The sequence below is a fragment of the Lates calcarifer genome, linkage group LG18, assembly GCF_001640805.2.
Source record: "Lates calcarifer isolate ASB-BC8 linkage group LG18, TLL_Latcal_v3, whole genome shotgun sequence".
Taxonomy (NCBI): Eukaryota; Metazoa; Chordata; class Actinopteri; family Centropomidae; genus Lates; species Lates calcarifer.
Window position 1 is genome coordinate 16,645,803 of NC_066850.1, and position 12,453 is coordinate 16,658,255.

Below are 12,453 nucleotides of genomic sequence, written 5' to 3' on the forward strand. Positions count from 1 at the left end.
AGACTCGCAGATACTTAAATGTTTAAAATAAATAAAATAAAATAAACAAACAAAAAAGAACTGGCTATCACACACAAATACACAAAAACATTAAAAAACCACAATAGTTATGGGGCCGTTGAGACCACTGCATGTAAGCTGGATTTATTATGTAGTCTAGACAAAGGATAATTGTCTATACTTTGTTGTGGAATACTTAAGTTAACTGAGGTGACCCCAAAAATAGTGCAATACAATGACAATCTGGTAGTATCAACTTATTAAACAGCATCTTAACCGCCTTAACTTTCATAACTGATATTACCTGTCTTGTTTACAAAGATTAAAGCTATTGATTACAATTTTATTAGAAAAACTTGACAAGTAATCAATCTCATGCACGCTCCACACCAACAAATATTGCCCGGGGGGGCGGGGGCGATGTCACTGTCCAGGCAAGGAGGCTCTGAGCTTAAGGAGAATCAGCACATCACAGGGTGCTAAGCAGTAAACTCCTAACTCGTTCAGCGCAGACTCGGGTGGAGGATCCCCTGCACCTGCCAAATCTTTTGTCTCCTCCTCTGACTCTTTAAGGAGATTCCTTAGCAGAATAGCAGAGCCAACATTCAGACACAAGATGATACATGCCTCCTTAACACTGCAGAGAGACACAGAGAGCAGACAAAACATATCAAAATGCTGGTAGAACCAAAGTTAGCCCTTTCACAGCCTCATAATCTTCACTTGTCTTTCTTATACATTTCTCAGAGCAGGTGCAAAGGTGCATATTTTACATGCAATATTTGCAGTTGTAGACGTGAGACTTTATATAATAAGAGTTAAACTAGCATCATCCAGTCCATCTGAAATATCAGTTACACATGTGCACTGTGGGAGATTTGAGCCTTCTGACAAGTAACACACACACTTACTGCTTAAAAAAGTTCTCAGGTCTTTTGCAGTAGTGACCAAACAGAGGAAATAGGTTTCTGGTCATGTCGAACTGAAGCTGAGCTGCCCCGCCATCACTGAAATGATTGCATAGGATCACCTGACGGATAAACACAAGCATACATTGACATCAGTGTAACCGTCTTTCTAAGAAACCACATGGATCAGCTGTTTATAATAAACACTTCAAAAGAACCAAGTTGACCAGTTACGCAGGTGGAATTTTTTCCTTACCTGCACCTGTTCTAGGTATTTTGGTGTCATTGGTGACACAGTGGGGAGAAGTCATACTAGCAAATTGGTGTCTTGAAAACAGGGCATTGAGTGTATGCACATAACTGTGAAGTTTACAGTAAGATTCCTCCTATAACTCACAGATATTTACAATGAGTCAGCCAGAAGCTTTAAAAACTCAAATAGAGTTTCTCAACAACTTAAAGAGCTAATGTTAATAACCTGGTTAGCCTCAGCTGATGAATATTTGTCAGCAATGGCCCACATTTCTAAAACAGCTATGATTTTAAAGCATAAAATCTGCCACCATTACGAACAATAACCTGCATATGCACAGTGTTAGAATGTAATGCTTTGTAGGCATGAGAACAGTGCCTAAGGGAAGCATGTTAAACTCACTCCTGTGAATCTACATACAGGATACAAGGAAATACAAAGTGACACTGACTGGTTGTAGGTAGTTATGGTCAAACATGATTTGTTTTTGTACTTTGAATAAGATTAACAAATACAAATGAGATGTCTGTGCTGCAGAGTAAGCCAGATAAGCAGTAACAGTATGATGAGAATCTTAGAGGGTATTTAATTCTTACATCCTGGTAGAGAAAGTTGTCAAGTCTCTCCGCCAGACCCTGCCAGGCTAGTTGGAACAGAGAAAGACTCAGGACCTGATGCAGGTTCAACAGTCTGTCCCTCACACACAGCATCATGGGACATGCTGAACTGGACAGGGACATGGTGGACTGGTCGTGCTGGGACGGTAAGGACAACCACCTAAAGAAAAGAGAATAAATCAGTGTTAACGTTAATTCCACTCTGTTCAGTGAGATTACTACATACCATGTGATCCATTCGACATTCGTCTTTCATCCTGGACATCATCGTCATTGAAAAGGTCTGCACAAAACAGGCACTGTGGAGTTTGTCTTTTAAAGTGTCCAACAGGAAGGTATTTCACTCATACTATAAAGAGAAGGAATGAATACAGCAACCAGCTAACTCTTTCAGTGTACATGTAGTGTGTGAGTGTTGTATCAAGATGAAATCTCAACCTATGCTTTAAAAAGTTTTGTGTCAGAAAATGAAAGAAATTAGCCATACAAGTTGTGGCTGATAGATATCATTACACTAACACTAATAATTACCAGTGCTGTGGGATGCACATATCACTCCTGTATAATAGGTACAAGTATTATACTGAATAAAAGGAAGTGATTCTACCTCCACTAGGCAGCTGAAAAAAGTGACATGCATAGCGTCTGTTCAGCAAAGGTCACACAAACCTTAGGCTGAGTTGGTAACAGTAATACCTAAGTGCATCTGGTTACCCTTGACTATTTCTACTCTTCTTACTTCTTACTCTGTAAGAAATGAATGGTACTGCAGGAGATGAGACAAGAGCCCTAGCTGTAGTTTTAGGCTTGTTTAATATGGGGTGTATCTGTTTTACACCTGCATCCTCTGTGCTGATTTCGCTTATCTGCAAACTGGTAAGTGTTCTTGTTTGCCACCCGCACACTTGATGAGCTGCTGAACCATTGTTCATCACAATAAGGTTTAATAATCATCACGTTCCGTTGGACACGTCTTCTTCAGGCATTATTTGGGAGGTCTGTGTCTACAACACACTGAAAAATAGGTTTTCCACACAGCTGCAAGCTCAGCTGCACAGGTTTTCAAAATAAACGCACTGAGGTTAGCTGGTCTGACCGTCACAAGGGCAAACACTGAGAATGGCGAACCAAGCCAGAGGTGCCAGACAACAACTTTACTGTGCAACCCAAATCTCAATTTAAAAATGAAATGCAACTTGTCTGCACTACTGACAATGCTTTATTGTGGTATGCATCACTGAGGGAGTGCTGATGTCTTACCTGTCTTGGCTATATGGTCTGGCTTTTTCTGTGATTTCTCTCATGGTCCACTCCAGCAGTCTTCCCATCATATCCCCTTTCAGTCGATCCAGCAATGCCAGCAGGCCTTCGAATAAAGAGCCCTCCAGAGAAGCCAGACGGCCCACCTCCATCACCCCAAGGTCTCCCAGTACTACTTCCTCACCAAGTGAAACCGCTGCCTGCTGAAGCTGGAGGAAAAACTGAAGAAAAAAATAAAGGAACAGGTAAAAACTCAGTGAGGAGATAAAACCAAACATGTCACCCTCACTGTCATCAGACCATGTCAGTGCGAGTATTTAAAAAAAAAATCCCTACTCTGTCAGTGCCCTAAAAGTGAAATAGCATCAAGTAGCATGATGTTTGCCAAAAACGCAACAATAAAAAAATGATTTAACACATTGTACACACCACATTGTCTCCCCAGTCTACCAGGATGGTGGAAATGTAGTTGACAGCATTAAGGATGGCACAGTAACGTGCACCGAGCGGGCATCGAGACTCCTCTTTCATCACCTGGAAGAAAAAAAAAAGAGCCTCTTCTGTTTTATTCATTTACTATAATTACACAAACCATTAGACAAAATGGCAAGAAAGGCTATTTTTTTTGTTTTTGTCATTACCTGAGTGAGTCGTATGCGGAAATCATCCACCAGTTCTCTCTGTAGCCCTAGAAACTTCAGTTGAGCCGAGGGACAGGGTAAAGCCCGGTACCGCTCTGAGTACAGCAAGATGACAAAGATTTTTTTCTTTTTTTTAAATTCTCTAACAGCATACATTACTATCAAAACCTCATCCATCACTCTGTGCTTCTGATGATTACATGCACACGTACCAGACATACATGCAGTGGATACCATTTGTGTATGTCTCAATATCTGGACCCTGAGATATTCAGTTTGCAGTTTCATCCTAAGAAAACATCTGTCTTTATAATAACAAATTAGTGAGTGTGTGTATTTAACAACATTTTAGTTGATGTGCAAGCATTTATTTGTTGCTCCTACTAGCCAGCAGAGGGCAGCATGTTTTAAGGATTTACTCCCAGTCCTTTAGATGGGTCTATCTGGGGCAAAAACATCCTCCTGTCCCACCAGGAGGCAGAAGCTCCTTGTACGTCAATGCTGATTAAACTGTTCTATCTTTGTTAACACAACAGAAATACAGTTGATATACAGTAAATCCTTGATATCCTATGCCCAAAAAAATTCCCATGGCAAACATCAAGGGTACCATTTTTATGTTGCAATTAGCCAGTAAAAAGAGTCATGTGGGAGTTATATAGTGGGAATAAATGCAGTCCATTTACAGTGCACCTTGGGATCAAACACTTACACAAAAGGATAAATGAACTTAAGTCTTAGCACCTGAACAAAAACCAAATCAGTCATCAATCATCAATCAGAAATCAGTAGGCTAGTAGTCTTACCAGTGATGACCTGTAGCAGAGTCATGAAAGTCTCAGCACAGTCTGGAGCCTTCAGCTCATCCATATCACTGATATCTTTGTACTGAGAGCTCCACGCTCCCTCAGCCGACAGCATGGCATCCATCTTCTCCACTGCCACTGTGAATACAGAGAAATGCAGGGTTAGAATGTTCTATAATGTGGGTTTCTCAATATCTTATACTGAAGATTTAACCAGGAGAGTTTCATGCCCATCCAAGCAGCATAAACTCATGCAGGTAAATCCCTTGGTACTTTACAACTTACTCTTCCTTTCCACAGTAAGCCACTTCTGAAGTATGGAGTCCTCAAGCAGGAGGTGAAGCAGACCAGGCAGCACTGCTGGGTACGACTGGTTTGTTCGCAGCTCCTTCTCAAACTGCAGCACCTCCTCCACCAGGTGACAGAAGAGCCCATCGTCATACAGCAGCCGAGAGGCGTCGCTGGCCACTTTCTCCTGGACTAAAGACAACAAGCCTCGACATAGCTCCACCTGCACACACACACACACACACACACTCATACAATAATTAGTGTGCTCAGCTGAATGTAATTCACAATGCATCATGCATGTGGCTTTGGTCCTCTCCAAAGACTTACCAAGTTATTCTATGGCCTTCTCAATACATAAAAAGGAAGGTAAAAGTCTGGTCTGGATAATTTGATTGATTGATTTAAAAAATATCTCTTTGGACTGCAAACCAGTGAAGATCGAAGCAGTCAAGTAAGCAGCCAATTTACCCTGGCACTGATGGTGGCCCCAGCTCGCTCAAGGATAGGCTGGATCTTTTCCTCCATGAAGGTCGAGCTGTTCCCCATCCACATCAGGACCTGTGTGAGGTACCACTCGGGCTGAAAAATGCAGATGGTTTGATGAGCTCGGTTGACAGTGTTGCACTTTGTGAAAAGTGACATATAAATACAGGTCATAATAATGAAACAACCAGGCTAATGTTAAATAGATCTGATTCTGGTCTAATTGAGAACTTGATAATAAGTAAGTCTATTTTAAAACTTGGGTGCTACCAGTGCCTTGAGTTACTTCCATCATGTGTTTTCAGCAGTAATTTATTCATATGTGAATGATGTATTTGTGTCTAACTGTGCAAACTGACATTGGTCCATTTATTTCCAGCTGTGTGTATAAACTTGAGCGTAGTATGTGATGTGTGTTGTGTGTGTGAGACCTTGCTGAGGGAGTTTGTCTGTCGGTTCCCATAGAAGTGGTATCTGAATCTTTTGCTGAGCGGCTGCAGCATGATCTGGATGGGCAGACAGATTGGAGGACCTTGGGATGCGGGTGTAGCTGAAGAGACAGGCTGGGTGGAGGGTGCACCCTGAGTAGAGGGCAAAGCCCTCTGAGATATGAGGTCATCACTGCCACGGGAGGTTAAAGAAGCAAGCATTCTGATAACCGCTCTTTACAACTGTGGTGGGCAGAGAAGCGTTTCAGAACACACAATGTGTCAAACACAATGCGTAGATGGGATATAACAGAAGAGGACCGTGTCTGCATGTCTGGGTCCACTCCTGTCAGCCATAAACAGAAATCTGAGGCTGTAAAGGACACAGGCTCACCAAAACTGGACAGCTGAAGACTGGAAAAACATATTAATCTTGATTTCTGCTGAGGCATGCAGATGGTACGGTTAGAATTTGGCATGGACCATGTGTCATCAGTCCAGGCTGCTGGTGGTGGTGTAATGGTTGTGGGGAATGTTTGCTTGATACACTCTGGGCTCCTCAATACCAGTCAATCATTCTTTGAATGCCACAGAGTATTGATGCTGTCCATGTGCATCCTTGGCCCCAGTTTATTCATCTTCTAATACACAATATGACAAAGCAAAAGTCACCTGAGACTGCAGCCTTCACTCTAACCTCAAATCTTTATTATTACTCTTCTGTACCTTTTTCAGTAACTGACTACTCCTGCACACTTTGTGCTACAGACAGTCAACTTGTATTCAACTTTCTGCTGCTGTTGGCTGATTTTATATTTTATATATATATATTTTTTTTTTTTTAAATGAATGGGATCCTTAGGGAGCTCAGGTCATGTTTCCCAGTCAGAAGGTTGGCAGTTCAATCCCCGGTGTTCAACTTTTCCTGCAATTTCACCATTCATATATTCTGCTATTTTAAGCATCACTTCAGCATTGGTGCGGCATTCACACTGCATTCTCTGCAGGAAATGCATTTTCTAGTTTGGTATGTAGGTGATGTGCAGCATGAATGTGCAGCTGACACAGCCGCACAAATTATGTGACGCAATCACATCTACATGGACCATCTCTCTCTTTGTGTGGTGCTCAGTGAGTGGAACTGGTAGGTGACAGGCTCTGTGCGTTCATGTGAAGACGATGAAGGTTATTACAGAGATAAACAATAGACGCCAGCAAAACACTGAGGTGTAGAAGCCCAAACTGAAGGATACGAGGTCTGCAGGGCGAGTAGCTGTGTGACAAGCAACTCCAGCTGGCTGCTGATCTCCTGACAATTGGCAGTGGGTGTAAGTGACTGAGTAGGAGGGGAGATGATCGGCCAATGGAGCTGAGTCAATACTTTCTCAAAATCACTGTGAAAGAATTAAACAGGAGGCTATAGTTGATACTGTGAACATGGGGTAATGATACTATGATATAGTATATGTTGTTAGCATTTAGCATTTCTGAACTCATTTAGACACAGTGGCATACAGGACCACTGTGTGGTGGGGGTTGGGTGGAGGTATACCTGGCCAGTCTGTCTTTGATAATCTTGTGCCAGAAGTGAAGTGTTTCTCTGAGGAAGTTCTGGAGGTGAGTACATCCGGACTGGTTTAGTCCAGCATCCAGCGCAGCCATGCTGTCCACTGCCCTTATGGCCTCCCAGACACTGCTGGTCATCAGACACTGCTGGACTGCAGCACTGCAGGCACACAACACTATTACATTGTCTATTTAAGTCTCCTCTCTCTGTTCCATCATGTCACTCTCCATTCACCTTTAATAACTGATGACTGTTCTCATCCCCTTACCATTATATACAGTACCTGAGTTCCTCTATGTGTTGAAGGCAGCATAGGTATTTCATGTGTCTCTCTATGGTGTCGACTTGGTTAAGCGTTTGGCTAAGATTATCCATCCAAGGCTGGGCCCCCTGCAGGTGCTAGACAAGAAAATCGACAGAATTAACATGACATTAGGGGAACATCTCCTTCACAATAAATTATGATTATTTCACTGCTTTTCGGTGGCGTCTCTACCTGGTGCAGCTTGTTCGAGATAAGTCGCTCTCTCTGCTGCAGGTCCTCCATGGAACATCTAGCCTCCTCAGCAGCAGACAGAGCTGAAGACACTTTAGGGGGCACAGAACTGGACACACTCAGAACCTGAATGAAAGAAATTATAATTATAATTATAATTACATTTTTGGCTTTCAGACTGTATAAGACCTGCAGTCAGTTTGTTTAAATGTTAACTTTGATTTAATGGATTGTGCCGTTTGCTTTAATCTGGTTACATCTTAAAACCTGCAGCAAATACAAATGATTATTTGTCTATATACTAATCAGCAGTGGGCATACTTGATAGGATTATAACTGATGTTGATGTTGGTTGATTTTATATGGTGGGTGTCATAACTACAGGCATCAAAACTGTCAGTAATGACATTGAGCTGTTAAGAGAAAATCAGCTAGGTGAGTGTTGACCCTGAACAAAAGCTGGCTTCAGAGACGGATTTGAAAGTAGCCTGAAAGAGTGAAGCTTTAAAACACAGTAGGTACTCATATGATGCAGCAACCAATGTTGGAGCCATGGTGTACTTGGAAGTAATGACTGGCTGAAATGAAACATAAGGAGGCTGTATACAGATTGTTTACAGATGTTATGAACACAAATTTATCTTAATTTTCAAGTCTGTAATTAAAAGACACAGTCTTCAGCTGTCCTCCAGGGCCCATTCTCTTTCTCAATGGCCAGAGCCTAGTCTTTATACAGCCTAGTTCTGGTCCAGAGTGGGGATGAATTTTAGATTATTTTGATGTTTTTTTTATGTTTATAGAATTTTTCATGTTCACATTATAATGTCTAATAGTTTTAGATTTAGGCACCATCTTAATTTGCTGGATGATTAGCAGACTTTGTTCATTTAAAGTCAGTCCTTTGTTTGAAATTGGCATTCACAGATTTTCCCCGCAGTGCTGTGGCTCACCCAACAGTTACTACTTTCATTTGTACTTCATAATCTCCTGTAATCATCCTATGGTGGAGAAGGCAATTTTATGAAGTTTGAAGAATTTTAACAGTGAACACATCTGTAAACTGTGACTGGCCATAAGGCTTAATGTTGTATCTGAAACTGGGATTTGTTTTTGCATGATCCTGGGTGTAATGTAATGAAGGCATCACCACTGAATGGGAGGACGTCAGCATATGTACATGGTTGTAAGATGTTCAGTGTTAGGAATGTCATGAAGTGACCGACAAATCCAGGCAACCTTCCCATGATTCTTCAGCAGTCATCCTGGTAGAAGGCTAATGTTGGCAGCATTTATCCAGACGCAACTCTAACATGCAGATTGCAAGTTATTAAATGCATTATATGCAAACATCCCTCATTTTCTAATCATGTTTTCCAGACTTTTCTCATCTCTGAACACAAGGCAAGTCTCCTGCTATGTATGTAAAAGAAAAATGAAGAGCCCCAGCAGCAAAGCGTATTTACTGTTTCCGTGCGACCTATTATTGACATAAACTAGCATTTGCAGTATTGTTCATGTTAAGGTGGTACAAGACATAGCAGCCAAACAAGCGAACAACAACACTAAGAATCTCCATTGACCTGCACCGTATTCAGACTCAGATTTAAAACGCTCCTCGGAGGTTTTCTTTCGCTGGGACTTCATACGAAAATATGTCAATACTGTTAATTCACCTGTTCCTCCAGGACGCTGTTTTCCTCTCTCAGCTCTTCCAGCAGTTTGCCAACATTCTTCAGGGATTTCAGGTCGCTGCCTATCTCCTTCTCCAGGAAATCCACCACAAAATCCTGAAGCTCTCCCGACTCTAATTCGCTACCTTGGTTAGTTGTATAAACGGGGTATACAAAATTGTCAGTCATTTTGCTCATAGTTTTGTCTACTGCTGTGGGCGCCGCCATCTTTCCTCTCCAATGTTGTCAGCAGGATGGTACAGAAGGGAGGCGCTCGTTTATCGTCTCAACGTGAGCCGCGAGCGGTCGCGCTGCCTTGTGCCGTAGTTACGTGGCAGGTTCAGGGCCAAGTTTTTATCTACCTCACATCAGTCTGAGATCTCAAATAATGTAAGTTGGTAAATGTCTCTTGCTAACTCTGTGTATTGAAACGAGGGGTGTTGAAACGAGCTCCGCCGGCGCTGTATCTGGGGGCGCACCGAGGGAGAAAACAAGTCACTCTTTCTGTAAAGATGGCCCTTACTAACGTCGGCACCCACACGTCAGCAAACTTTTTTTTTCTTTTTATATAACCTCTTCAACATTCAGCTTACAAATGTTTTTTGATTATTTAGAGTCTTAAATGAAAAATAAAACCTATTCCAGAAAATGCATCATAAAAACACATTCAATTAATAATGATAGCAATAATAGCAATAATTATATTTATTTTTGTTTATTGATTATTATAATACATTTCATGTAGGTTGACAATGTAAGAGCCCAGTGCTGTATCGTGGCTGAGGCTAGCATTGGGGTGCATCTGGTCTCATAGAGGTACTGATGACAGTGTTTGACGGCCAGGTCAGTTGTGTCCTGTTGTACTGTAATAGACTATGGTGATAAAACTGGGTACTAAGTAACTTTGTAAACCATGTTAGAAAATCATACAGTAGCCTACCATGATGAGTGAAACAGATAAGGCATAAGTTTATAGATGGTTGTAACCTCATAGTCTGACTTAGTTATAATGATGTTGGTGATATGTAGTGTTGAGGTGAAGTGTTGTGACTTTATATCTATTTTACCTTTAAAAATCTTGCTCAACAGCAATGACTGTATTTCAGCACAATTTAAATATAGTAATTGAAATCCTGTTCAAACAAGTTCAGACTATATGCAAAACAGATTTTTTTTACCTAGCCTACATTTAGTGCAGTCATATTTGAAATGAAGAGATCAGTGTAGTTACTGAGGTAAGGTAAGGAGGTAACATCAGTAGCTAAAGATAAAGTTTTATCCATCATCTATACTGCCACCTATCCTTACAGGTTGCAGGAGCTGGTCCTGGGCGAGAGGCAGGGTACACCATGGACAGATCGCCTGTCTATCATAGGCCTGACATATAGAGACAAACAACCATGCTACCCTCTGCTTCCTCCTCAGTGGCAGGGATGCTGATATCCTGCAACCTCTGGTTAATAGCCTGTTACTGGCTGTCATCCGATGGACTCCTGATGAAATGTGCAATGTGCAATACCCTCTTCACCTTGTACCTTCTTCCAGCCACAAGGGCATATCTGCAGTTGTCTTTCCTTCTTTCCTTCTTTCATCTTTTCTTTACCTCTGATACTGTGGCTTCCACTGAAGTGACCTCCCTGCTCATTATTAATTCCACTCCCAGGTCAGTAACCTGGGGGTAGTTCCTGTGAGTCATGTTCCACACCTGCTCTCGGTGACTCATAGAGTATGTGCTTTTTCTTATATGTAGTTTTATATGATGCAGCTTGAAGTACTAGGCTGCAGTAGTGGATGTGGGATCTACTTCCTCCTGTCAGCTGTCTATCCAGGCTGTCAGTCGGTCTTTCCCTTGTTGTCTGCCATCCTATTTACTGCAGTAGCTATGACTACTACATTATATTTGAAGGTGCTTCAATATAATGCAGAACAATACAGTAACACCACAAACTGTGTTAACATAAATTACACTGTATAAATAAAACATTTTGGCATGTGGATTTGTTTTCATAAGTTCACATGCTAAACGAATCATCCAGCACAATTAAATAAATTACAACAATTTGCAGTTTATAAATGACTGCTGATTACTGAGGGAATCATTTTGATATCATATTGATATGTAGGGACCAAACTCTCATAAACCAAACTACATTTTAATGTAGTAGCTTTCAGTTGCCAGTCAGCCTTCACAGAGGAAGTTCTTGTGCCGTAAAAATGGAGCAAAAGGCCAAAGCCTGTGGATGTGCTGGCCCATGGGCATGTACAGCTGTAACAGTCACCCTGTTACTCTGCAGGTCAGTCTGAATATGACAACACAAGACCATCTGCCCAACAACACTAGGTTCCTGTGTGTATGTGCGTGTGTGTGTGAAAGAACGTGCAACGGAGTCACATGGAGCACCAGCCTCTCGTCATCTCTGAAACTTTCATTGACTAAAACATGCATGTGCACCTACGGCAGTGTATTGTTCAAAAACTAATCTTCTCAGTCTCTGTTTATGATAAGAATATATGATTAGTATAACAACATATGTATAAACAGATGCATAATAACATATTTTACATCACACAACTTGTTGTCTCATGATCTGAAATCTTGAAATTGTTGTGTTTAGCACATCAAATGACTGATCAGTGACAGGGGGGTCACAAAGTACAAGATCTTTCACTAGAAGGAACCCCCAGTCCAGTTTCCATAATGCATTTTGTCATGGAAACATGAAATGTGATGTGGGAAATAATGAATGTCACTGTGACCTCGACCTTTGACCTTTGACAATCAACTTTAATCAGTTTGTCCTTGAGTCCAAGTGAATGTTGGTACCAAAAATTGTGGGGATTCTCTCAAGGTGTTTCTGAGATATTGCATCTTTAGGGAGGTCGCTGTGACCTTGACCTTGGCCTTTAAGAATCAAAATCTAATCAGTTTATCAATTTAGTAGATTTAAATTTCTTCTTTTTGAAATTAAAAAAAAAAAAAAGCACAAACACTGTCAAAACATTTTGTTTCATTTTTTCGTTTCTTACTGTTTC

General features: G+C 41.3%; 1 protein-coding gene across 1 annotated transcript; it reads right to left on the bottom strand.

Annotated features, from left to right (window-relative positions):
* Positions 1-108: 108 nt before the first annotated feature.
* rint1 (RAD50 interactor 1) lies at positions 109-9,689 on the bottom strand. The gene is made up of 15 exons (XM_018697137.2): positions 9,424-9,689; positions 7,751-7,876; positions 7,538-7,653; positions 7,240-7,413; positions 6,941-7,081; positions 5,691-5,880; positions 5,245-5,355; positions 4,771-4,996; positions 4,486-4,623; positions 3,680-3,774; positions 3,468-3,572; positions 3,039-3,259; positions 1,758-1,938; positions 912-1,030; positions 109-637 (listed from the first exon to the last, which is right to left on the bottom strand). Exons 1-15 carry the CDS (start codon positions 9,646-9,648, stop codon positions 424-426), a joined length of 2,382 nt encoding a protein of 793 aa, XP_018552653.1. The 5' UTR covers positions 9,649-9,689; the 3' UTR covers positions 109-423.
* Between the last annotated feature and the right edge of the window lie 2,764 nt (positions 9,690-12,453).